This window comes from Alexandromys fortis, unplaced genomic scaffold, assembly GCF_014885135.2.
Source record: "Alexandromys fortis isolate MF-2015 unplaced genomic scaffold, M_Fortis_MF-2015_v1.1 scaffold_442, whole genome shotgun sequence".
NCBI classification, from domain to species: domain Eukaryota; kingdom Metazoa; phylum Chordata; class Mammalia; order Rodentia; family Cricetidae; genus Alexandromys; species Alexandromys fortis.
In genome coordinates this window covers 221,337-248,067 of record NW_026068312.1, presented here as the reverse complement: position 1 = coordinate 248,067, position 26,731 = coordinate 221,337, and the positions used below count along the sequence as shown (strand labels likewise).

Sequence of the window (26,731 nt, the reverse complement as noted above, 5' to 3'; positions counted from 1 at the left end):
AAATGTTACCCTCTGAGGATTTGATTAAATACAAAAGTTCTCTTCCTAGGAAGCCTCTGTTCACACACACACACACACACACACACACACACACACACACACAAAGTATAATATCAGAGACTTGGCTAGGGGATTAACTCATTTTTTTTGTGGATAAGTGAACCCATTCAAAATTAACAAAATAAGATGAAGAAAAATTGCAAACCATCACAATATTCCTGTTTATCTGGAGTTCATGACTTTTGCAGGGAGTAGGTATTCGCTGCTGACTTTTTCCAGAGCCAGCGGGGCATGATCAATGTCTGCGTGTACAGGTTTGGAAATCTGACAGACTTAGGTTCTGCCACTTTGCAATGGGCTAACCCAGCCTGAGCAAGCTACTACAGTGCTTGCTCTTCATGTCAGTGCCTATCAGCTGGGCATAAAGTCAGTGTCTAGCTGAGAGTTTGAGACTCGCAAGAGCGAGCACGCAGAACAATGGCGATGGCGGTGTGGCATGCTGATTAATACACACCTGAGGGGAAGAGAACCAGGGAGATGGGGGGCTTGAGTGAATGGGGACACTGTGAGCATTAACAAAATAATTCTGCAATAAACGCTGTCATGCAAGTCATGTCTGCTATTAGCCAAAGAGCATTCCACTGTTCGCTTACCTTCATCTTGTCCAACAATGAACTTCCGTGTTCTCAGTAGATTGGATCTCATTCTGGTCAACTGGTCTAAAAGTCCTCTACGTGGAATATCATAAGCATTTCTATATGTCTGAGGTTTCACATCCTATGTTAAATGAAACAATCTCAGTTACTCCTAAGGCTTTTAAATAAAGAAATGTGATATCTAAGCCTCTTAAAATCTTATTGAAGAGAACGATATTTAATACAGCCTATTATTGCTAATTTTTCCAAGTAGAAAAGCTTCTATTTCTTGTTCTGAATGCTAACATATCCAGAAGTCATTAAAGTCACTGGAGAAACAATTTTCAAGCCTATCATTTAAAACTCCACATCCCAAGGTTTATATATGCCTGTCTGTAGCTGTCTGGCACGACTGCTGCTTGGCACCTAGATTGATTCCCCCAGCAGGCAGGGAGGTAGGCTGCAAGAGTCTCCCTGCAGGATGACAACTGCCGACTGCACAGCCAGTGACATTGGCTGCAGGCCCAGCTGCAGTGCCTCTGGAGTCTGCTGCAGCCCTGAGCATGAGCCAGGCTGCTGATGGCCAGGGCCTGAGAAGTACAGCATGGGGGACCAGCTCTGATCACACTCGCTTTCTCCGCGAGAATGCACGGGGCCAGAGTTTTCCTGCGGTCTGACTGAGGCATTCTCTAAGCTGCACGGAGCCTACTTGCTACTAGTCTGTCTGTCGTAGGTGCTAGATCTACATGGCGGCCTGCCTACTGCAGTTTCCTTTCTAGTTTACTTTTTATAGCTCCTTACTTCCCATTCCTACCAACCAATATATCTAGTACGTTTAATTTCATGTTGGTATCTGCTGGCAGAATAATCTCAAGATAGTTTCACTAATAATCATTAATTCCAAGTTGTGCATGGTGGTGCACACCTTTAATCCTAGAACTCGGAGGCAGAGGCAGGCGGATCTCTGAGCTTAAGGTCAGCCTGGTCTACAAAGCTAGTTCCAGGACACACAGAGAAACCCTGTCTCAATAAACCAAAATACAACTTCCAAAACAACTACTACGACTAATGATGATGATAACAACTCCGAAATAGGCCATTATTTCAAACTAAAGCAACACAAACCAGGCAAAGTCAGATTAAGGGTGCCTTTTAGTGGCACAAGTTACCTTGTTGAAGAGCCCTATTTGGAAGCCAGCAAATTCTTTGGTAGTCAATTCCATTAGTCTCGGTGCATTTTCCCCTATGATTTCTTTCAACAGTTTTCTAAAGTTTTTATTGTGAGCCAAGGCCAGGCCACTTGCAGAATGATTTTTCACTTTGATACCAAACTCCTGGGGGGGTTTCTTCCCCACTGATGCTAGTATTCGCTCGGACTCTATTTTGGTCTAAAATGAAAGGACAGAACGTGTTATCCAAATATCTACCACATCGTCATCATTTTATTATTTAAGAAAAATACTTTAAGAACCACCCTGAACACTTTTCACGTGCAAATCACAGCATAAGAGTTAAGTGAACAGTTCCCTATGCTTCTCTGTTCTACCACGGCAAACACAGAGGGGACTGGAAAGACAAATGACTTCATGCAAATTGTCTTTGCTAGTGTCAAAACTATGAACGAATCATGGAGTAAATAGAAACCATGGGCAAGAATTTCATTCATAGACATGAAAAAGCACATATTGTTACTGCAAAATCTAATCTAATTCAACACATTTGGTTTGGATCCAGACACAAAGGTTTAAAACTCTATATTCATACATGTAACTTATTGCTTAAATTCAGATCATATAGACTGGCATTGTATTTGAAAACATTAAAAATGATTTTTTTAAAAAAATTATATTATCCAATAAATCTTATCAAAATAAAGCTTAATTTAACAAATGTTACTAAGCAAATATTTTTAATGTCTACTCATAAGTTTATCATTAACAAACATTGGGAAATCCCCTTAATAGACATTGTATCAATTAATTTTCCTTGAATAAGTTAAAGTAGAGCATTTGGTATATTTCATGTTTTAGATACATCTGAGATGGTTCAAGGAACACCAATGATATAGATATTAAATTAGCAATAAGAGAAACAGAAATTAGCAATAATCTTTTCTTTTTCTAAAAGACAAAATTCCATCAATGTTCAATAAGCTTAATAATTTTTTATTTCTTATGGATTGGCCAGAGATATTTATTTTTCTAAGTAATTATTTCTAATATATATGTATATACATATATATATGCTTAAGCAAATTCTTAAGTCATGAAATATGAGACAATAGTAGATACAGGGTCTGTTTCCTTGAATGACTTTGAAAGCTCATTCAATAAAAGAATACAGTTGTCCCAGAAGGTCCCAGCACTTAGATTAGTTTCAACTCTGTTCACTTTTCTTCCTTTGTGGCCATACCCTGACAAAGCCTTAAAGGCCAAACATAAACATCAAATTAAAAAAAAATCAATAGATCAATAGAAAGATAAATAACCAAGGTCTTTACAACAACAACAACAACAACAACAACAAAAATCTATTAGCAGAGAGGAATGCGGGTTAGGGGGACTTGTTAGGTCAAAAATCTGGGCTTGTCTTTATTTTCTTTTGCACTTATGAGCATGCTGGACTAGTATGCTTCTGTAAGCTTTAGAAGGTGCTTTAAGGTTTTGGTCATTCCTAGCAAGGCCTGCCAGCATCCCAACTATGTAGGCCTACAGGTCCCTTAGGAAAATTTGAGATACTTTGCGTAATATTCAGTTTTCTAAAGGCCAAACTTGCAAACAGACTCAGCTGGAAATGCTGTAGTTGCTGCAAATGCTACTTCCTACTTAAAAAAATGTATGTGTGAATAAGGGCGTCACACTGCTGCATTAATTTATTGCAGAACACAATTGTATGCAACAGCGCTCTAACTCGGTAGTTTCCAATTATCTCCATCCTACAAGAATGGTCTAGGTACAAGTGAGAAATACGATAAGGAGGGCTGAGTGGAAGATGAGGTACTAATAGAGGGGCAGGCAAGGGACAAGGTGAATAATGGTGAATGATGTGGGGTCTGAAGGAATAGACGAAGGGCAAGAGAGGAGGAAGAACTCCACTCTCCTGCTCCCCTCGGGGCCTATCACCCTCCAGGTTGAAGAACACTGGTCTCATGTCCGCCCTGCCGCTTCTCCAGGGAGAAGCAGGCAGTTGTTTATTTAAGGGCTAGCATGTGAGTTTAAGAACTTAACATGCTGCCTGAAAGCGATTTCAGGCAAGGCATATTGAACCACACCAGACCTTGGTGTGCTGACTCACAAAAGGGGGAGGCTCTAGGCAAGTGAATTGAGGAGAAACTAGTTGGAGAACAGACAAAATATGACCCACAAGAGAACCCTATGAAGCCTCTGCCCCTCTTCAGCCACAAATTATCAGCCAGCATATGGGCAGAAGAAACTGGCAGGCAGAAGGAGAAATGGCACAGCATCAAATGATCCTGACAGACCCTTAACTGCATTTCATGGTGAAGCTAGAAGCCATAGAGAATCACATTATTACTAATCCATAAAGTGTAGAGATATATACACATTTAAGTTGAAAAGTTACAATTACACTAAAGAATAAGGAAATGCACTTCTGAGGGCAAAGGAGTTTGGTTTGTTTGTTTTTACCAATACTACCTGTTGGCTGAGTTTTTTAAGGTAAGAGATAACACTGTAACTAAGTCCACAATCTAAATTATCTGATATCAGATTTGGAGCTCCCATCATCCTTAGTGCTTTCTTTAATGGCTATAAGGAAACAAAATACACAACAGTAAGAATAGAATAAATCTTAAATACTCAAAAGTTCAGTTATAAGGGGCAAGGGGACATGATTCATTTCTTAGAAGTCAAGGTGCTGCACATAAAACCAAACATGGAACATTAAAAAGTGGCAATGAAAAATAGCAGAGAAGGAGCAGAAAAAAAAATCAGAAGAGAATGGGTAAGAAGAGCAACTAGCAGCCAATTCAAACAAGTACATTGCTTTCGGTCTTAACCCCCATCATTGACTCACTTCCCATAGCATATGATTGCAGAGCCCACACTTGCCATGGTAAAAAGCAACACAGCCCACTTTCCCCTCCCAGCAACACCAATGGTCCCCTCGAAGACTCTGCCTTTTCACCTCTAGAAACTTGGCATTAAGTTAGGACAGCAACCCCTGAAACGGCCTCGATTGTCTCGATTAGGATTACATGACGAGTTCAGATCATTAGGCATCATTTTCTCAAAGTATAAAAGCCAGAATGAGGCCGCGTTATGCTTTCTTCTCTATTGCCAATGCCCCCCCCATCATGTGGTGTCAGGATGTAATTTAATTTCTTCCAAGTTTTGTTTATGTACTGAAAAGCCACATTGAGTTTCTAGAGCTCAAAAGGGAAGGTGATGTAACATGAATTGAGACATATTTGCTTTTACATTCCAGAACTATAGTTTTATAAGGTTAGTTTTTAATAAGAGAAACATAGATGTGCTTATAACAATGACCATGGCAGTTAAAACTAAAGGAAACAGAAACACAATGAATGCTTTTTTGTGCGGCCATGTCATCTCCAAACTCTTTCATATGGCTCGAGAAGACAGTGGCGGCACAAATATTCGTAAAGTAAGAAGAGTTAATCTTCTTGCAGGGGTAAAACTTTGGACTCCTTATTTCTTACGACAAGAATCATCAGGGACAGTTAATATAGACGTACACACACAAATACATACTATTAAGTAGTATGGAGGCAGGGTTTTTAAGTAGCCGTCAAAAGCCTGTCGCCACTTCACATTTGGCTTAAGCTTGTGAATTTTAAACAAGTCATCTGTAACACAAAACCAAAGGATCATGTTAGTCCAGAGCCAGCTTACAAGATCTAAAATCAAGCAACTAACATGTAGAAATAGGAGCTGATTCAGGCCAAATGAACATTCATAGCAATTTATCTGGCTGTCCTTCCTGGTCATTGTAGCTACCAAAGTTCCATATAGATGGTCTTCAAGTTACAATAGTTCAATTGAAGACTCTTTTAAACTTAAAGATCGTGGGGTACCCTGCTCTCTCTTAGGACTGGAGGGTGAGTGGGGGAGTGGGAGGGAAATGGGAGGAGGTGGAAATTTTGAATGGTATTACTTATAAAGCAAAAAATAAAATAAAATGTTTGAAAAAAAAAAAAAAGATCGTGGGGCACCACCACAGCTGGCTTAATATGACCCTTGAACACCATGGGCACCAATATAACTCTAGATATTTCCCTTAAATATGCAGACATTTCCTATCTTTTAAAATATAAATATAATTATTTTAGTACTCTAAAAATACATATTATACATATGGCATGAAAACTTACAAACACCCTCTTTATTTCCTTCCAAGTGTGAGAAAAATATTTCTACCTTACTAATTCAAACTGGTATCCCCAGCTATCAAATCTACCTGCCATCCATCCATACTGTAAAGACAGCAGATAGTATTAGGTCATCCTCTATTGTTCGTCTAAGCTCCATTAGGCAAATATTTTACTTACAGAGGAAAAAAAATGCATATGTTCTCTCCAAATAGGTCTATTCTTTAAAAAGTACTTTGGTTAAGAAAAGCAACCGGATATTTTCTTCTTTTTATTACCCTAATAAATTATTTACTCCCTGTGAAACAAATTTTAATAAATTTACAGTCATAAAAAGCAGGTCTTTTGTTCTTTTTAATTTTTGGCAGTAGAAAGCAAAAGAAATCAGAAGGTGTCCTTGATGGAAGCCCTCAGGCCTTTGACACACCATTCTTGTCTTGACAGGAAGCAACGAACGCTACAGAAAGTCCCTGCTATCCTGTGCTGGTTCTTGAAGTCTTTTGGGAATTATGTGGAGGTTTGAAAAGTCTACAAGAGCTGGGCTGTAGCTCAGGGGTATACCACTTGTCTAGTCTATGAAATGGTTTGTTTTTGATCCCCAGCACTGGAAAAAAAAAATGAGACAAGACATAGACTACATCAACTTCAAGGCAAAGCATCTGCCATTGCTCAGTGATGAAGAACACTAACTCGTTCCTCTTCGAAAGGATCTGGGTTTGAGTCTCAGCTCAGAAGAGCACACAACTTTCTATACCTGCAGTTCTAGGGGAATCTGAAGTTCTCTTTTTGGCTTCTGTAGATATTAGGCATGCATGTGGTACATAGACAAACATGCAGGCAAAACACCTCTTATACAGAAAATAAATTCTCTTTTTCTAATTTATTTATTTATTATGTATGCAGTGTTCTGTTTGCATGTATGCCTGCAAGACAGCAGAGGGCACCAGACATTCAGGCAAAACACCTCTATACATAAAGTAAGAAATTCTCATTTGTTTGTTTATTTATTTATTTAGGATGCAGTGTTCTGTCTGCATGTATGCCTGCAGAGCAGAAGAGGGCGCCAAATCTCATCTCATTACAGATGGTTGTGAGTCACCATGTGGTTGCTAGGAATTGAACTCAGGACCTCTGGAAGAGCAGTCAGAGCTCTTAACCTCTGAGTCATCTCTCCAGCACCACCCCTCCATCCACAAATAATAAATTCTTAAAAATAAAATAAAAACTAAAGGTATTACTTATTCTGTTTATCTGATCTGTTTACATCTAAAAGTCTCTACTATTTCCATCCTTGTCCGCATAGAGAGCTTGAGGCCCACTGGCAATAAGCAGTACCATAAGACAGAGAAGAAGCTAGAGATGTAAACACTATCATGTATTATTTGTCTTTCTGGGTCTCCTTGGTTTCCTAGCATGGCATTCTCCAGCACAGTGCCAATAGTTAGCAAGAATGGTTTGTACATAAATATTTTACTTGGGGAATAGATCTTAGGGCATATACTTTCATTATAAAAATAACAACAAAAGGGAAACTTTTTTAAAGACATGAATAGGGCGTGTTTAGGGCAAAAATTGGAGTGATGTTTCATTGGTGTACACTCATGAATACTGGAGATTAAATATGTGTAGCTTTTTGTATGCCAATCCCAGTGCAATAAAATGGATCAAAAGGACACTGAAAAATAACAACAGTCTAAATGAAGATTACTCTATTGTCTTTACTATGTATTCGTGGAAAATGAGGACATATTTGAAAAAAAAGGATAGATTAATACATAAAATAGAGACATATTAGTAATTTAAGAAGGACTTATTTATTTCTATTTTAGGCATCTGGCTGTTTTGCCAACATGTATGTCTGTGCATCTCATTCATGCAGTGCTCTCAGAGGCCAGTAGAGGATGTCAGATTCCTTGGAACTGGAGGTCAAGGTAGTTGTAAATTGGTGAACCTGTGCCTTCTGGAAGAGCATCAAGGGCTCTTAAAGGCTGTGCCACCTCCTCTGCCCTTTTATTGTAATCTTACCGTCCTCTAACATACAGCCTATACTCTTAGAAAGAACGTATGTTCAGGCTGGACTAAGAAACAAAATAACTTAAATATACAAAGCAATCATGCTGATATATTTATGATGACCTACTTTCAAATTTCTTAAATAGGAACTTTAATACTGCCTTTTAAATTCATTGTACATTAATAGTACTGTGATCAAATTTTTTAAAGGTTTCATCTTTTAAGCAAAAACTTAGAAACCCTCACACCCCCCCCATAAGATCCTCAAAACTTTACAACTAGAAGGGTGTAATGAAGTATATTACTCTAAAAAGATACCGCTCTCCAAATGAAGAGTACACATTTTTAACAGCATTGAGTAATGGCTGCTTCAGTTGTTCCTTTAGAATTTTGTCATGGAATCAATCCATAACTTCTAAACCTGCTTAGTTGAACTGACTCTTGTACCTTTTTTTCTTCCTCACTGTTTTTAAAGTACGTAATATTCTGTGGAGAAAGGAGTGTAGTACAGTCAGTAGCCTCACAGAAGCCCTGGCTTCTATCGAAAGCCACCCAATTCCTCTCCAATAAAAGCCCTAGTTTTGGAGCTAGAGAGACATTTGGGAAAGTGCTGTGTTCACGGTTCCAGATAGTCACTCAGCAAGTTCCAGATAGACCAAGACACTGGGTTTCAAAAACCAAAGCAGAAGGCGATTCACAAACACATCTGACATCGACCTATGGCCTTCACACACACTTACATTAAGTGTGCACACGTGTGCGTGCACACACACACACCCCATCTAGTTTTCTGGGGGCATTCAAACTCATCTACAGAAAAGCCAAGATTCTCAAAACTGGAGAAGAGAGGGTGATTAATGGAGTTTGCAAACATGAGCAGCAGTTAAGGTCAGGTATCTCATCTATTTCAGTTATAAGCAAAACAAGAAGAAAGTCAAAGAAAACGAAGTTATAGCTTTCCAAATCAGCTTTCACACATTTATTTACGCTAGTATTGGTTATTCTCCGATGGAATTTTAACTGCTCATTAATCTCTTATCTACCGGGTATTTTTTTTTTGCCATATTTTAAAGGTGACTAAGTAGCACATATTTTACTCACCTAAAAGAGGAAGTAAAACTGGGTAGTTGTAAGGCATCACAAAGAGGTTTACACAAGTTAAAGTCGTACTAGCTTTTAAATAACCAAATGGATATCCAAGCTCATTGTATTTTCCACTGCTGGTGACAAACACCTAAGAAGAACAGGGAGCAATGTACAGTTATGCAGTCATTATTTTCTGTAAAGCCAAACTTACGGCAACACTCCACAGCAACATCTGTGGCCCAGCAATTCAGAAAATAGACTAGGTATTTTTGCATAGCATTATGTAAAAATAACATGCTAAATGGGCATATTCAAAATATAGCCATTCAGTTATATTACAAATTAAAGCAGGTGATACAATAGCCACAGGACACATCAACACTACCCAGAAATTCACTTGGTAGTGTAATGAAAAACGATGCTGAAATAGTATTAAGAATGCCAGCTTCCCGAAAGAAGCAGGCATGATTACAGGAGACCTAGAAAAAGGGGACTATGGTTCCATGCCTAAAGCATACATTCCAAAAAGAAAGACCATTTAAAAGACTGCATAAAGAGTCCTCATGTGTACTGCTATTAAATCTTGCTGTTTCCTTATTTAGTCATTTTTCACTCAATAAATAATTATAACCTATTACAAGACAGAAACTATTGCAATCTTTCTGAGGCAGAAAGGCGATGCTTCGCTTCAATCCCAAATGCATTTTCTTGGCTACATCAACTACATCAAGACTAGAACATGGGTTATATTCACATAACCATTTTTTGATTTATTTACTGGTACTCCTGAGTTGGTATGTTCTATTTGTCAGCTTCCATACACTTGATATGCTGTGCCAGAGTCCTCCAGTCACCATGCTTTCTCTGTGTTCCCTGTGTAGACCCTGACTCAAATGAGGACACCAGTATAAGCTTTTAGAGGCCCGGGTCTATGCTTCCCAAAGACCTTCGGTAGGATTCCTGAGTGACAGCAATTCGCCATGCAAGTTTCTTGTAACGGCTATATAACCTACCTCTCAGGGAATTCCTCTTAAACCTAGTTATTATGAAAATGGGCCAGGTATGGTGGCACATGTCTTTAATCCAGCACTGGGGAGGCAGAGGCAGGCAGATCTCTGCAAGTTCGAGAATAGTCTGGTCAACAGAGTGAGTTTCAGGACAACCCAGGCTACATAGTGAGATCCTGTCTCAAAAAACAAAGAACCAACCAAACCAAAGAGAGAGGGAGAGAGAGAGAGAGAGAGAGAGAGAGAGAGAGAGAGAGAGAAAGAAAAAGGAAAAAAATCTCAGCCGGGCCGTGGTAGCGCACACCTTTAATCCCAGCACTCAGGAGGAAGAAACAGGTGGATCTCTGTGAGTTCGAGACCAGCCTGGTCTACAAGAGCTAGTTCCAGGACAGGCTCCAAAGCCACAGAGAAACCCTGAATGAAAAACAAAACAAAACAAAACAAAAAAACCCTCTTATGTAATTGATGACTCTATAAAACATTAGTGCTAAATGTGATTCCTAGATTTTTGTTGCAATTCAAACTTTAAACAGACAACTATAATAAAACAGAGTGTATATTGTTTCCTAAGAAGGAGAAATGATGCATCATGAAAAGTAAAAAAACAAATGTGTGTGTGTGTAAGCTCAGGTGCATATGTATTTTTAAGTGCACATGTATGTACGTGTGTAGAGGCCTAGAAGTTAACGCTGTGCATTGTCTTCAATTGCTCTCCATCTTATGTTCTGAGACACGATCTCTCGGTGAACCTGAAGCTCAACAATTCAGCTGGCTGGGCTGGCCAGAGAACTCCAGGTGCCCTGTCTCTAGCTCTCTAGGCTGGAATGACAGCTACATGTTCTTGATGAGCTTTTAAATGAGTGCTGGGGCTTGAACTGCAGTCCTCACAGATGTGGGCAAGCCCCTGAGCGAGCCTTTTCCTAGCTCTAGGAGAATACCTTCTCTACTAAGGTCTTAGGAAACGTCCTTGCTCCTGGTTTGTTCTTATTCAGTCCCACTGATCAATCAGATCAGATTACTACAAGATCAGGACAAAGACTACGACATTTGAGAGGCTGTGGAGGAGTCAGGACAGATTTCTCAGGTTTCTTTTTTTAATTTTTTTTTTATAATTTATTTTTTATTTTGTGTTCATTGCCTACATGTATATCTATCTATATGAGGGTGTCAGAAGCCCAGGAACTGGAGTCACAGACAAGTGTGAGCTGCCATGTTGGTGCTGGGAATTGAACCCCGGTCCTCTGGAAGAGCAGTCAGTGCTCTTTACCACTGAACCATCTCTCAAGCCCCTTTCGGGTTTCTTTGAAGAAGATTTAGAAGGAGTATGCTATATAGAATGAAAGTTTATTTGAGAGAAAAGATGTGATTTGTAATTTTATTTAATTTTGTTGTAGAAATTCAAACCAAAGTATTCAAAAGAAGTTAGTCTTCTATTGCCTACATTTCTATAATTTTAGGGGTAAGCAAGTACATGGCTTGGTGAATATTCCAGAAAAATGACCTACGTCAAGGAACCCAGCAAGACTGGCAACGCCTTCCTTCCCTTTCTGGCCACTACCCTGCAACCCTCAGGAGGAAACACTACTCTGCCTTCTGACAGAGAAGTTCATTTCAGCTGTCTGAATAGAGAAAAGTACAAGTATACAATGGGTAATCTTTTTTGTTTGGCTTCTGTTCGGTATTATAGTTCTGAAACTTTTTAAATTTCTTTTTCTTTTTGAACCAGATTTTCTCTGTGTAACAATCCTGGCTGTCCATGAAACTTGCCTGCCTCAGTCTCTCGAGTGCTGTGATTAAAGCACATGCCACCACCACCCTGTAGTTTTGAAATTTTGTTTCTTACCCCTTCACATCCTTGGCTCAAACTTGTTCCTTTTCTTTTGAACTAGCCTTAGTATCTTGAGAGAATTACAGTAGCTTATAGATACAGCGCATCAGTGGTCTCACATGTTAGAACAAAACAGGTAAGTGTCTGAAAGTGCTCCCTGTGTCAAGAGAACCTAAAAATGACTGACTGGTCCTGTAGCTCAGTCATAGAATGAACATCCTTGTAACGTGGAGCTTTTTTGTATCTAAATAAAAAAAAAGCCACGATTTCAAAAGTCTAGAATTTTACAAGTCAAACCCACGGACAAATCTATATAGCCATGAGTAGATCCTTCCGACTGCAACACAGCACTTAGAAGAGTGAGCGAATGGTACCCTGCACTTGCTCATCTCAGAAAATCCCAGTTGACCGACCCATCAGTGAGGCTTCTACTAACCACACTACTGTCTCACCGCATTCTACTCATGCATAAAGGAAGCTCGAGTTTCTGGTTCTTGGCCCCAAATATACAGGACTTCTCATTTCTCAAGTTCAAAATAAGAGCCCGAGAGTCTTGTTCATACCTTAATCGAATCACACCCAATAGCTTAATGATTCATAATCTGGGGAACAGATAAGAATGGGTCCACCCAACCCCAGCTCCTTGAATGCATGGGTTCGTCAGATTCTACTTCCATAAATGGCAATGTACAGTATGTTAATGTTTCATACCTTTCTAAAATTATTCTCTTGGCTATGTTGTTTATTTGATAGCCTTTAAAAAATACAATGTAATTATTACCAAATTTAAAACATTTTAAAATAATTTTTGTAAAGATTTTACAGTTCTTACTTTTTAAAGATTTTATTTATTTTTATGTGTATGTGTATTTTGCCTGTATGATGTATACCACGTGCATGCCTAGTGCTCATGGAGGCAAGAAGAGAACATCAGATCCCAGGAATTGGAGTTAGAGACGGCTGTGAGCTACCACATGCCACGCCATACCACGTGGGTGCTGAGACCTGAACCTGGATCCTCCGCAAGAGCATTAAGTGTTGTTAACCACTGGGCCATCTCACCAGACCCTTATTAGTCCTGGCTGTCCTGGAATTTACTCTGTAAACCAGGCTGGCCTTGAACTCAGGGATCTGCCTGCCTCTGACTTCCAAGTGCTAAGACTAAAGGCTTGGGCTACCACGCCTGGCCAGTATGCATTCTTAACTACTGAGTTATCTCTCTAAATGCCCCCCCCACACACACACACAATTTATAACCAATTTCCAGAATGAGTACAGACATTTGGATAGTAGGTAAGGATAGCTACCTGCCAGCAAGTATGAGGAGATTTTCTTTCCAGAATGTACTGAGTTAAGGGAGAAGGTTCAAGTTCATATTTGTCAAAGGGCAGTTTATCTATAACCATTGGTTCACAATCGACACAGGAAAACCTCACAACAGGATGAGATGTTCGTGGAGGCTAAAAAAAAAAAGAGGAAATACGATCAGATATCAAGCAAACGCACAATTGTATCCATTCTGAAAGCTCCTGTTACATTTTTGGCAAACCATCACTAAGATACAGATTAGTATTTGAAGAGTTTCTACAACTTTCTTCCCCTCTGAGCCCTACTTGGGATTGGAAGAGGGAAGATGAGCTAAAGCAGAGCTAGAATTGCAGTGATGTAATAACTGCATTGACTGTGTTAAAGTGACCCTTATGGTCCATATGATGGACTCTCATCTTCAAACCCATTCTGTGAGCTTTAAGCATTCCTGAGTGTCGGTCTTCGATATCAGCAGGTTAGACAATTGAGATACCACTGGACAAAGAGAACCTCTGAACTTTTCTAAGGAGTTTAGGCTACTAAGAAGCAAATGGAAAAACAGCAAAGGTACGGATGGACAACATACACAATACTCAGACGCCATGGTCACAACTTCAGGGCCTCAAAGGGATTTTGTAGCACTGCTCATACCCACAGGTTTGTTTTGAATAGCTGAAACTGAAGGTGATTTGGGTGCAACTTCAAAGGTCTGTGTGTTTGGGGCACCACAGTAGACTAAGGGAGAAGTGATTTTATCACCAGGTTTGTCTAAGTAGAGAACACCACTGAGAGAAAGGGGGGGCAAGGGCTCAGAAAGGTGGGAGGTCAGTACAATTATGATGAAAGCGGCTTGCCTTCCTTTATGCAAAGGGGAAACGAATGCATTTGGCTTTATCATTTATAAACTTATAAATGCTTTCTATCACCATGCACAAAACTCAAGTCCAAGTGGATCAAAGACCAAACACACTGAACCTGATAGAAGAGAAAGTGGGAAGTACTCTACAACACTTGGGCACAGGAGACCACTTCCTACGTATAACCCCAGCAGCACAGACACTAAGGGCCTCATTGATTAAATGGGACCTCCTGAGACTGAGAAGCTTCTGTAAAGCAAAGGACACTGTCGCTAAGACACAAAGACAACCCACTGACTGGGAGAAGATCTTCACCAACCCTGCAACTGACAAAGGACTGATCTCCAAAATATATAAAGAACTCAAGAAACTAGAACGTAAAAGGCTAATCAACCCAATTATAAAATGGGGCACTGAGCTGAACAGAGAATTCTCAACAGAAGAAGTTCAAATGGCCATAAGACACTTAAGGAAATGCTCAACTTCCTTAGCGATCAGGGAAATGCAAATCAAGACAACTTTAAGATACCATCTTACACCTGTCAGAATGGCTAAAATCAAAAACACCAATGATAGCCTTTGCTGGAGAGGTTGTGGAGAAAGGGGTACCCTCATCCATTGCTGGTGGGAATGCAAACTTGTGCAACCACTCTGGAAAGCAGTGTGGCGGTTTCTCAGGAAATTCGGGATCAACCTAGCCCTGGACCCAGCAATACCACTCTTGGGAATATACCCAAGAGAGGCCCTATCATACAACAAAAGTATATGCTCTGCTATGTTCATAGCAGCATTGTTTGTAATAGCCAGAACCTGGAAACAACCTAGATGCCCTTCAATTGAAGAATGGATGAAGAAAGTATGGAATATATACATATTAGAGTACTACTCAGCAGTAAAAAACAAGGACTTCTTGAAGTTTGCAGGCAAATGGATGGAAATAGAAAACACTATCCTGAGTGAGGTAAGCCAGACCCAAAAAGAGGAACATGGGATGTACTCACTCATATTTGGTTTCTAGCCATAAACAAAGGACATTGAGCCTATAATTAGTGATCCTAGAGAAGCTAAATAAGGAGAACCCAAAGAAAAACATATAGGCATCCTCCGGAATATTAACCTTCATCAGGCCATGAAAGGAGACAGAGACAGAGACCCACACTGGAGCACCGGACTGAAATCTCAAGGTCCAAATCAGGAGCAGAAGGAGAGAGAGCACGAGCAAGGAACTCAGGACCGCGAGGGATGCACCCACACACTGAGACAATGGGGATGTTCTATCGGGAACTCACCAAGGCCAGCTGACCTGGATCTGAAAAAGCCTGGGATAAAACTGGACTCGCTGAACATAGTGGACAATGAGGTCTACTGAGAAATCAAGAACATTGGCAATGGGTTTTTGTTCCTACTGCATGAACTGGCTTTGTGGGAGCCTAGGCAGTTTGGATGCTCACCTTACTAGGCCTGGATGGAGGTGGGTGGTCCTTGGACTTCCCACAAAGCAGGGAAACTTGATTGCTCTTTGGGCTAACGAGGGAGCGGGACTTGATGGGGGAGGGGGAGGGAAATGAGAGGCAGTGGCGGGGAAGAATCAGAAATCTTTAATAAATAAATAAAAATTAAAAAAAACTTATAAATGCTTGAGAGTGGACAAAAACGGCTCTTGAGTGAACTACATGCGGGGGTATGGTAACACAAACTGTGTATAAGTTACTGGAAATTTCTATGGTTTTAGCTTTCCCTTCTTTCAGTTTTAGTCAGTGTTGTGAACTGTCTCTGATTTCTTAGATCTGAATATCTTTAAAAAAAATTGACAAATACCTGAATGAAATTCCCTTGTTAGCAACAATGAAACAAACCTGCCACTAAAGGGGCTTGAAGAGGCGATGGGCTGACAGGTTTGTCACCTCAGAGCCCTGGGGGAGAGAAGAGGAATAGTTTCCCTCACCCACAGAAGCTGATTAAAAGCTGTCTGTTCCTCGAGCCTTGCATGACTTCTCCTGAAAATCTAAGAGCCCAAACCAGTAGCCTGGGAGAAAATACAAGTCACTGTGGAAATTGCTAGAACCTAAAATGCAAATTAACCTGAATCAGGCAAGCCGCGCACTAGAGGAGCAATGCTAGGGTTGTATTCCCCATCCTTAGCCAGGGACCACATAGGTACAGCTCAGGCCTTCTTTCCTTGAGGACAGGGGGCAGAGTGTTTTCCTAAACACTATCCCTGAAAAAGTCAATTCAACTGGTACTAAGATTAACTGTAACATCCAATCCTCTTCTACCAAATGCAGTTACAAGAAGACAAACCTTTGCTTATAGATAATTTTCTAAGCATTACATCATTACTAATCAATGAAAAGTAAATGGCTCACCAGGGCATGACCGACTGACTATAGGTACTTGGGAAACTGAGTAAGAGCAGCTGTGAGTTCAAAGCCAGCCTGGACGACAATGTGAGAGCCCTTCTTAAGTTAAAAAAAAATGGGAATTCATATGAAACCAAAGTGCTTGGATTAATAACATGGAATCAATAGAGTTGTCTATCAATAGATGGATAAATGATACATAACGGAATTTCAGCCATAAAAATGAAGCTGTCGCTAGGTGTGCTAGCACACGCCTTTAATCCCAGAACTTGGGAGGAAGAAGCAGGTGGCTCTCTGTGAATTTGAGGCCAGCCTGGTCTACAGAGTGTGCTCCAGGACAGCCAGGGCTATACATAGAAACCCTGTCTCGAAACACCCCTCAAAAATGAATCTGTCAGGCCGGGCGGTGGTGGCGCATGCCTTTAATCCCAGCACTTGAGAGGCAAAGGCAGGCAGATCTCTGTGAGTTCGAGACCAGCCTGGTCTATAAGAGCTAGTTCCAGGACAGGTTCCAAAACCACAGAGAAACCCTGTCTTGAAAAAGAAAAAAAATGAATCTGTCAAATTTGTAGGATAATGGGTGCAACTGGAAAACACTTTATTAAGCAAGGTAACGCAGGCTCAAAAGACATATGCTCTCTCTCACAGTGAATCCCATTTTTTAATGGTTAAATATGCATGTCTAGATGGGAGAGCTAGGTAGGCAAGGGCCAGGAAACTAGGAAGCCCACCAGATGGGGAAAGAAGAGGCCTTAAAGAAGCAAGGTGGGGAAGGCAACAGAATACACGAGCTATTACAATAGAAGGGGGAACGCTGGGGAGCAAAAGGCTAACATGGGGACAGGGCAAAGGGCTGTTAAAGAGGAACACAGGACCCTCAACCAAAATAAGCGTGTGTGAAAACAGCATAAGGATGCCTGTTACTTTGCAAGCGAATTTTGAAAAATGAATAATACTCTAAGGTAACCGAAAGGAACCAGCCAGGAAGAAATGAAAGTGCATCTAAATGGAAGCACACATATTTCTATCTGCACTTCCCTTCAAGGACAGAAGGCAGCTGTTTGTTCACATTTTTCTCTTGCTCTCATCATTGAGAGCAGCTGCCAACTGCCCATTTTTACATTTTAATGCCTTGAAGCAACATTGACTGCTCAAACAGTCTTCCACAGTAAACACGATGACGTATTCAGTATGGGGCTATAGCCGCTTAGAATGTGTGAAGCCCTAGGTTCAGCTCCCAACATTGCCATGAAAAAAAAACAAAACAAGCAAAGCAAATAACAAATAAATAAGTAGTGTGAACCACAGAGAAACCCTGTCTCAAAAAAACAAACAAACAAACAAACAAAAAAAAGTGTGAATGTTACTTGGAAAAATGTATCTTTTAGGAGGAAGAAGACATTAAAATCATGCTCTCCTAATTTGCTTTCAAATGCATCAAAATAGCCATATCCAAAAATAGCTTCTTATATAAACTATAAAAATAAATAAAAAGTATTTCAAACTTTGATTAAACATACACACCAAGTAAATGTACAAAAATATAAATAAAAGCAATGCTTTAATATCCACATGGCAAAGGTAGCAGTACAAAAGACTAAAAAGTATGACAAAATAAAGGAGCTCCTCCTCCTTTGCTTTAAGGCATAGAACTAGCTGTTCAATAAAAGATGGGAACCAAAAGACTGCGGTCTACTGGTCTGTGGCACAGCATAAAAGCCTCGAGCTGTTTCAAAAGCTTCATTGTCCTCAAATTAAAAAGCCAGATCAGTGCTTACCCTTTTTGTTTATAATACTTACTAGTGAAGGTAAATTCTGTTCTGGCCAAAAAGATTCTGGAATTGGCCAGTGTCCAACAGGAACACCAGTTTTCGAATTAGGTCGCACATAGATGAGTTTATGGCAGCTATGCCATGGCTGGGCAGCAAATAAGTTGCTTGGCCTACACAGATCCATCAGTCCGTCTGCAAGAGAAACATGGGACAGAAGGCATGACTTTTTTTACAGTTTCTCATCTTCTTGAGCACAACTTTCAGTTTCAGGCAAAGGACAAACTGAAATAAAAAAAAATATGGCTTACGAAAAATGAAAGAAGGAAAAGGCAGAGAGAGAGAGAATGTTAATTTAATTTGCCCTTGAACTCCATGCCTCTCACTATTCTCAATATGCTATGAAAATATGAAGTTGTGTGCAAAACTAGTTTTACATTTTTTGAGACCTGGGCACAAAAACTAAGCACATCACAATACAATGGTCATATTTCAAGAACTTATTTACCAAGTTAGGCAACTGAAATCATTTGTTCTCTGGGATAGTCTTTACATCTTTGGGATCCCGCAAAACAGATCATAAATTCCATTTTTGCTCTACACTCAATGACCCCCAAAACAAAACATACGCTTTCTAAATTTCCTTGAAACTCGAGACTATGTTGGTGGTATAATCTGTGTGTACATGGGAGTGGGGAATATAAAACAAACGGATCAAGTTTGTTATGAAAAAATTCACCCCAATTTTTCCATGCACCATCAAAATTCTATGTAATCTGACCACATATAATGCAGAGGAATACACCGTTAATGCATTTTAATTATTTAATTATTTAAATTAGCTTGCATTTTTTTGCCCCCTCCAGGGGGAAAAAAAACACTTATGCCATGATTTGCTAGTCTAAATTATAATTAGGAGGACATTTTAGTTACTTGGGTGTCAATTTTCTTAAATACCAGAAGATTTGATTTACTTATTTTTGCATTATTTTAAAAAAAGTAATTACTTCAGATCAGGAGATTTTTTCAGGGATTCACCAGGCTCTGGCAAAAACATAGAAATACATTTGAGAATCCCTCTCAAGTTGGGCACACGAGGCTGGGGATGCCCATCTTTCTGAGTAAGTATTACTTTCTTTTATCGGATTCTTTGAGTCTACAGAACTTTGGACAAAGAGGAAAAACTGGCAACAGAAAGAAAATCTGAGCTACTTATGTGACAGCACATGCAGCTAGTATTTCCGTTCCTGTTCATGTTAAGGCAGTAAACAGAAAATGATGGCTGGGCAGTCGGCTGGCAGCGTTACAGCACACCCTTCCCTGTATGGTTGGTTCAATATACACTGTGAGGCCCCAGTCTCCTTTGGCAGATAGTCTTTTTCAAGACAGGGTTTTCTCTGTGTTGCTTTGTAGCCTGTCCTGAAACTAGCTCTGTAGACCAGGCTGGCCCCAAACTCACAGAGATCCACTCTACCTTCCAACTGCTGGGATTAAAGGCGTGTGCCACCACTGCCTGGCTATTAAAATAGTCTTATCTTAAGAATCCAGGAAACTCCTGAAATTAGGCATAAAACTTTATGTGTGTGGCTTAAGCCCTTTTCTCCAGGGAAAGGAATCTAGATTTTTCCAACAGTTTCTCAAAGGGATACAAAGCCTAAAGAGTAAAACAAGTAAAGAAACAAAACTGTATCCCTTTTTGCCATGTATAGTGAATCCCTTTGACCTTACCAAAGGCAATCAGGGCAACAAAACACCATGCATGGTAATAATGAAATAATATGTGTGTGGTGTAACATGGTGTGTTGTGTGTGTGTTGTATGGTATGGCGTACTATGTGTGTGTTGTGGTATGTCGTACTATGTGTGTGGTGTGGTATGGCGTACTATGTGTGTGGTGTGGTATGGTGTACTGTGTGTGTGTGCACACACCCATGCTAAGACAATGGAGAAGCAATAACAAAGAAGAGCGCTTTAAGGAAGTCCTGGACCGTATCACCATAATGTCATTTAGTAACCCCCTGATCCTTCTAAAACCCATTCAGAAACATCCATTTGACAAACCATCTGGAGCTTCACTATGGTTTAACTTCCTTATGCAAAATTAGCCAATGATTCTGCATTTTTAGATGCCAAATTTTCTGTAAGATCTCATTTAAAGAGAAAACAAAACATTCTGCAGTTAAAGAATGGTCAAGAAAATACCAATATACAACCTTACAGAATACTGTAAGTTCCTGAATAAACAAACATTCACACTCTCTTGCTCTGGAATGGTAATTAACAGAGATTTCTACGTTTCTTTTTTTGTTTTGTTTTGTTTTGTTTTTCAAGACAGTTTGTTTTTCTCTGTATATCTTCAGAGCCTGTCCTGGAGCTCGCTCTGTAGACCAGATTGGCTTCGAACTCACAAAGATCTGCCTGCCTCTGCCTCCCATAGATGGGATTAAAGGTGTGCACCATCACCACCTGGCTTAACAGAGATTTCATGAAGATACTTTAACATATTTAGTGATCACAAGCGCCAAATCAGATCACTACTCAAGTGCCATACCATACTAGATATCCAAATATTCTGGGAGGAGATTGACAAATGAATCAGTTTTAACTAAAAACTAGGGTTAGAAAAAGTACAAATTTTCTTAGGACAATGTTTGCCATGAGATGGAGGTTGCGAGAATTTGCCCACCTAACACATGCATGGGTGAAGATCAAACATTAGTTATTTAGATGTATGCTCATGAGGACTGGGATGCACAAGGATACTGAAGATTCCACTGCCACGTGTTTAATATCTTTATTCTTCCACACAATATATTATGGTAAAAAGTATAGTTGCTGAAAAATGATTACTGTACCTTCTCCAACAGGAAGCGGATCTGGCCCTGTTTTTTCAAAATTAATAACTACACCACTCTGCACTTTTTGAACTAGTGATTCTAAACACTGATTCAACATTCTTTGTGTTCTTACACAGTAGGAGCGACCTATGCCAGAGAGAAAAATAAAGAGCACAAGTTTCATCAAATCAAACAGTGGTTCATAATACAAGTATTTGAAAGCCTAAAATAGGATTTAGAACAATCGTAACTACATTAGCAGGAATGTGGTATGAACAATGACCCTAAGCAGCAGAGTTCACAAACTGTAAAGGCAAGCAACCCAAGACTAGCTATGGCATTTAATAAGGGCTATACTCTCCTACCCCAAATTCTTCCTTCGGAAACCTGAAACAGCAGCCGTTACCTCCTGTGACTTCACACATCTGTGTGATGGCCGATTCATCAGTTGGTACACTCCCTAGTTGCTCTGGTTCGGTGGAAGCCACTCCAGGCAAGCGCAACACCAGGGCAAATAACCTTTGATCCCAACGAAAAGGTTCTTTGGTTAGTTCACTTCCAGGCAGAGGAGAATTCAAAGGAAGATGAAGCTGATAAGGCAAAATTTGGAAAGGTTCATCATAACAACCCGTACAAAAAAAGAAGAAGAAGAAGAAGAAGAAGAAGAAGAAGAAGAAGAAGAAGAAGAAGAAGAAGAAGAAGAAGAAGAAGAAGAAGAAGAAGAAGAAAGAGTTAAGAGTTAAAGGGTTCACTTTGCTTTCATGGAACACTACCGAATTAAGCCATCTCTCAAGGAGTACCAAGATAGATTTGGGCAAACTTTATTCTTAACTGGAAATACATGCCTCCCACAGAAATAGCTCTATGTTCTGTGCTATTTAGATAAAATTAAAAAAGAATTATATCTCACCTCTTCTTGAACGCTAGAAGTACTTGTTAGCTTGTTTCCATCTGTGATGGTAATTAAAATAGACGGCTCCAAGAAAAACGGATTTCTCCCCTAAAACACATTTCTAAAGCGTCAGAGCTGGGTACTGCCATACAACTGTACTAAGACGTCTACATTTGCCTGGCCAATGATCCCTCAAACATGACAACGTTTTCCTTGATAAATAAAAAATAAAAGCCTCACCCAGACCCGTCAACCCATTCACCTGAGTTCAAATCTTGGCACAGATTAGGGGACACCTGTGGTATAGGCTCTGCAGCCTGGACTCCATGTCTGGGGATATACTGAGCAGAGTGTTTAGGATAGAAAAGGACAAAGGTAGCAGCAGCAAGTGCTTCGCTGACCTCTTCTTTTATCTAGAGCTTTAAAAGTCTTGCATTAGATCTGGGGTGCGCAGGGAGGAAGAGAGAAGTAGAGACAGAAGAATCCGTCTCCATCTGACACCTTCCAGCATTTTGCAGCACCTGAGCATATTCTCAGATTTCTGATGATCAAATGACAAGAAATTGTATTTATTGTAAAATCCATTGATGAGTTGATGTTTAAGAACCAAAAAAAAAGTTGACCGGGCCTGGGCTGTGGTGGCGCACACCTTTAAGCCCAGCACTCATGAGGCAGAGGCGGGTGGTTCTCTGTGAGTTCGAGACCAACCTGGTCTACCCAGCAAGTTTCAGGACAGCCTGGGCAAAAGAAAAATGAAGAAAAAAAAAAAGAACCAAAAAAGTTGCGTTTGCTTTGTGATTCTTATGAAATGCACATCTAAAAGGTGCATGAGCCTCTCTTTGGTTAACACTACAGGTAGCACAAGTCTTGCCTAAATTTTGTACTCGTACCCTAAGGCATCAAAATAAATTAGCTGTACTCACTCAAAAATTGTTACCTGTCCATAATTGTCTATTCCAGATATTAATCTATTGAGATTTAACAAATCAAATGAGGATCTTAGAGCCTGACCAAGAGTAGTCAGTCCAGAAGCCTGAAGATTTTTCAGTTCGTTCATGAATGTGGCGTGATTTTCCTTCCAACCAGCCTGAAAAGCAAACATTGACAAGGAAATTCTCAATTATGCAACCAATAAGATAGAGCGCAAATAAGGACTAAATAACACAGTATCAACCCTCTGACAAATTAATCCCTCTTTAAACTAATTCCATTCTGTATCTCAACTATTCAAGTGGAAGCAAAGTAAGCAGTCACTTTGCAAAAGTTCTACTAACTTTAATGATCAAAAGCAAAGAAGTCAAGCAAACAATACTTTCATTCATGATAGCAAGCAGGAGGGCTTTGTTTCAAGAAGGTAGTCTATATTCAGGCTCAGCCAAACCTACTGACACACATCAACCCCCTCATCTTAAAGGTGGCAATGAGCAGATGAGCCTAGGGTAAGGGCAGAGTAAGCACCAATTATTTAGTAAATGCACTGTCTTTGATGGAGGGGGGTCATTGAGGGTCTGAGCTACCGGAATTGTGATAACTAGTACTCTTCTTGAGCAAGTTTCCCTTTTAAATGACAGTACAGAACTATACACATAGAGTGGCTAGAGAGATGGCTCAGTGGTTAAGAGCACCTGCTGCTCCTGCAGAAAACTCGGGTTTGGTTCCCAGCACATATACTGGGTGGCTCTCAGCTAGCTGTAACTCCAGTTCCTAGAGACCAACATCCTCTTCTGGTTTCTGGGGGCACCTGCATACATGTGTGGCACTTGTATAGACAAGCAAGCACACATAAACACACATAGTTAAAAACCGATCGATCGGCAAATAAATAAAACAGCCATATTTATTGGGAGACAATCCCGTTGGCACAATTAAAGATTCAGAAAGTCCCGAACCTAGAATAAGAAGGAAAAGAAAAGGTTTTGCAATGAAGTAACGGCTTCTAGACACCCCCAAAAGCTATAAATAGCAGCAAAGAGCCAAAACCTCAAGGTCAACAGCCAACTGTTGCTGTGATTAATTAGTCCACAGAATTGGAGGAAGGAAAGGATTGTACTGCCCGGTCAGCAGTGACTATAAAAACAAAGCAACAGTGAGGTCCAAGAAGAGAAGTCAAAAGACGGCGGTGGCAGCTTTTAGTAAGTCGCAGAGGAGTGTGTCAGCGAAGGTGAATGCAGATAGCACAGCCTGGCCACATGGAAGAGCAAATGTCAGTCACTTGTGTCTCGAGGATCCTGAGAACAAGGATGATAAGCTGAACCCTGAAGGTACACTAACCAGGGCAGCCACAGTTAGTCCCAAAGAGCAAGCAATACAGAGATGAACCCGGTAATTTATGTTTACTATTTAGCTAAAGTCATAATGCCCATTATCAGTACAACTACAGCAAACACTGTTCTAGTCTCATCGTCTCTGAAAGCACAATAAGACACAGAGGCTAAAAGAACAAATGAGCACAGTGTGAAGGGAGAAAGGACATTAGGACAAGCCTGAAGATGACATGTCTCATTGATGTGAGAAGTAGAAAGGACCATCAAAAGAAGAGAACAGTTCTTAAAAGCATGATCTTGCTGGAGAAGCACTAATAACATTATTAGTGCTCTGGAGAGGATATACGGCTGAAGTCAAGGCTAATGGGATAATTTGGGCTCTGACTATTAAACGCTTTGCACAGCACACTCAGGACTTTGGATGGCATCTGCAGCCCTGGGAAGAGGAACTCAGTGTTCTTTTTAATTAGGGGAGTGGTGTGATCAGATCTGCATTTTAGCAAGATCGGTCTGCTAGGAGCTGGAGACTAAATTGAGGGGTGGAGGGAAGACTGGAGCTTGAGGCAGGAAAACTGGTTTGGAGGCTGTTGCAGCAGCTAAGAGCAGAAGTGAGGAAAGCCCAAGCCAGGGCGGCAGCCTGGGCTAGGGCGGCAGCCTGGGCTAGGGCGGCGAGGAGGAGAGGGGATCGCAGACTAGTGAAGGACTTCAAGAGGTGGTGGAGCCGGACGGATTCAGTGCCGAATTTACTGGGATGGATGAGAGCAAAGGGGTCATGCGTTAGGTTAGGGTTTCCAGCTTGGGAAAACACGAACAATGGAATCTTTTATTTCAGTCAGCTGTCTTAGTAACACCACAAATTTACCTTTCTACCTATATTGAGTGTTGAACTCGGAAAAGGCCAGAGGACAGGTGTGACTAAAGAGAAATGACTGCTCTAATTTGGAAATCATTTCAAAACTCACCAATCTTGTCCAACGTGGTAGGACATGCTTTAGAAGCCCAGCACTCATATGGTGGAGACAGTGCCGCCAGACTACAAATGAAACCAAAGGCCAAGCTGGACTTAGCTCAACAGGAGGGAGCAAGATGGCTCAGAGAGGAAAAGTGTTTGCCATCAAGCTTCGCGGCTTGAGCTCATGTCCCATGACTGACGTTATCCTATTACCTGCATATGCGTGCCATGACACACACAAACACACACACACACACACAAATGAATAAATAAACAAAATATGGGAGGGGGAAGGCTCTGCTGCTAAAGGCACCTTCTGCCAAGCCCGATGACCTGAATCCAATCTTTAAGACCCACATAGTGGGGTGAGAAACACCTCCTAAAAGCTGCCCTTTGACCTCCACACGTACTCTGTGGCATGCTCGCGTCCCGCCCCCCAGGCACACAGCTAAATACATAAATAAACCAATAGCTATTACCAATTTCAATGGGCGGCTGGGCTTGCTAGTGCACCGCTGTAATTTAGCACTCAGGAGACTGAGGCAGGGCTGAAAGCTTGAAGCCAGCTTAATCTACAAACTGAGGGCTTGTCTCACAAACAGTCAAACAAGAAACAAAATAGGGAGACAAACCAACAGGGATGTAGGGCCATGGTACTGTTCGCCTAGCATGCACGAGGCACTGTATTTGATCACCAGCAGCGGGTTAAGAAAGGAGTTGACAGAGGGGACCAACTCTCTGGCACTTAAAAAAAAATGCACGCGGGCTGGAGAGATGGCTCAGTGGTTAAGAGCATTGCCTGCTCTTCCAAAGGTCCTGAGTTCAATTCCCGGCAACCACATGGTGGCTCACAACCATCTGTAAAGAGGTCTGGCGCCTTCTTCTGGCCTTCAGGCATACAGACAGAATATTGTATACATAATAAATAAATAAATATTTTTTAAATAAATGCACACATCCTGCCTTTTACCACTTACACACCTATTTGTCGGGATACTTACTCCTTAACATTTCCTTCCATAGCATAGCTTGAAAGCATTGCACAAATGGTTTCAATGTCTAAATATCTAACATCTGTTTTAGGTCAGTTTTTAGCCTTTATATTGAATTGAACAATATGAAAAAATTTTAATGTCATTCCATACTTGAGTGCTACAATGTGTTGAAAGCAAGGGGTTTCTTGATAGCTGCCTTGATCCTACTTCAAGAAAAAAAAAAAAGTAAATGGCCCTATATCTGTTTTCCATAAAGAAGAAGGGCTAGAAGATAAGAATTTAAAAATTTAGAAAACACTACTGATATATCTAATTCCTTCCTAAAAAGCCATTATAAAGAAACAGCAGGAGAAAGTACATGTTAATATTCTCCATTCATTGCTCGAGGTTATAGCTTTCACAGTTCAATCCAGGACAGCCATGTGTCTTTTTCTTTTCAAAGTACAGATATTCAAACTCGGGTCTCTTGAATACTAAGTCCACACTCTGTCACTGAGCCACAACCCCCAATGTTTCTTTTATCTGGACTGGGAACTGAACCTATGGCATCATGCATGCTGGACAAGCAGTATACCACCA

General features: G+C 40.5%; 1 protein-coding gene across 4 annotated transcripts in view; it reads right to left on the bottom strand.

Annotated features, from left to right (window-relative positions):
• The window catches only part of Ints6l (integrator complex subunit 6 like), a 53,873-nt gene that overhangs the window by 6,576 nt on the left and 20,566 nt on the right, over positions 1-26,731 (bottom strand). Inside the window, exons 2-13 of one of the 4 annotated variants that reach the window (XM_050132684.1) lie at positions 25,168-25,238; positions 22,879-23,028; positions 21,960-22,049; positions 21,456-21,639; positions 21,068-21,196; positions 18,245-18,408; positions 13,227-13,379; positions 9,100-9,232; positions 5,369-5,463; positions 4,292-4,402; positions 1,805-2,023; positions 654-777 (exon numbers count right to left, since the gene is read on the bottom strand). In XM_050132684.1, the coding sequence (XP_049988641.1) occupies positions 654-777; positions 1,805-2,023; positions 4,292-4,402; positions 5,369-5,463; positions 9,100-9,232; positions 13,227-13,379; positions 18,245-18,408; positions 21,068-21,196; positions 21,456-21,639; positions 21,960-22,049; positions 22,879-23,028; positions 25,168-25,215 (1,600 nt within the window). In that variant the 5' untranslated portion in view covers positions 25,216-25,238. Of the gene's footprint in view, positions 1-653; positions 778-1,804; positions 2,024-4,291; positions 4,403-5,368; positions 5,464-9,099; positions 9,233-13,226; positions 13,380-18,244; positions 18,409-21,067; positions 21,197-21,455; positions 21,640-21,959; positions 22,050-22,878; positions 23,029-25,167; positions 25,239-26,731 lie in introns of those variants that run through there. The other 3 variants (XM_050132682.1, XM_050132683.1, XM_050132685.1) reach the window with 3 other exon arrangements.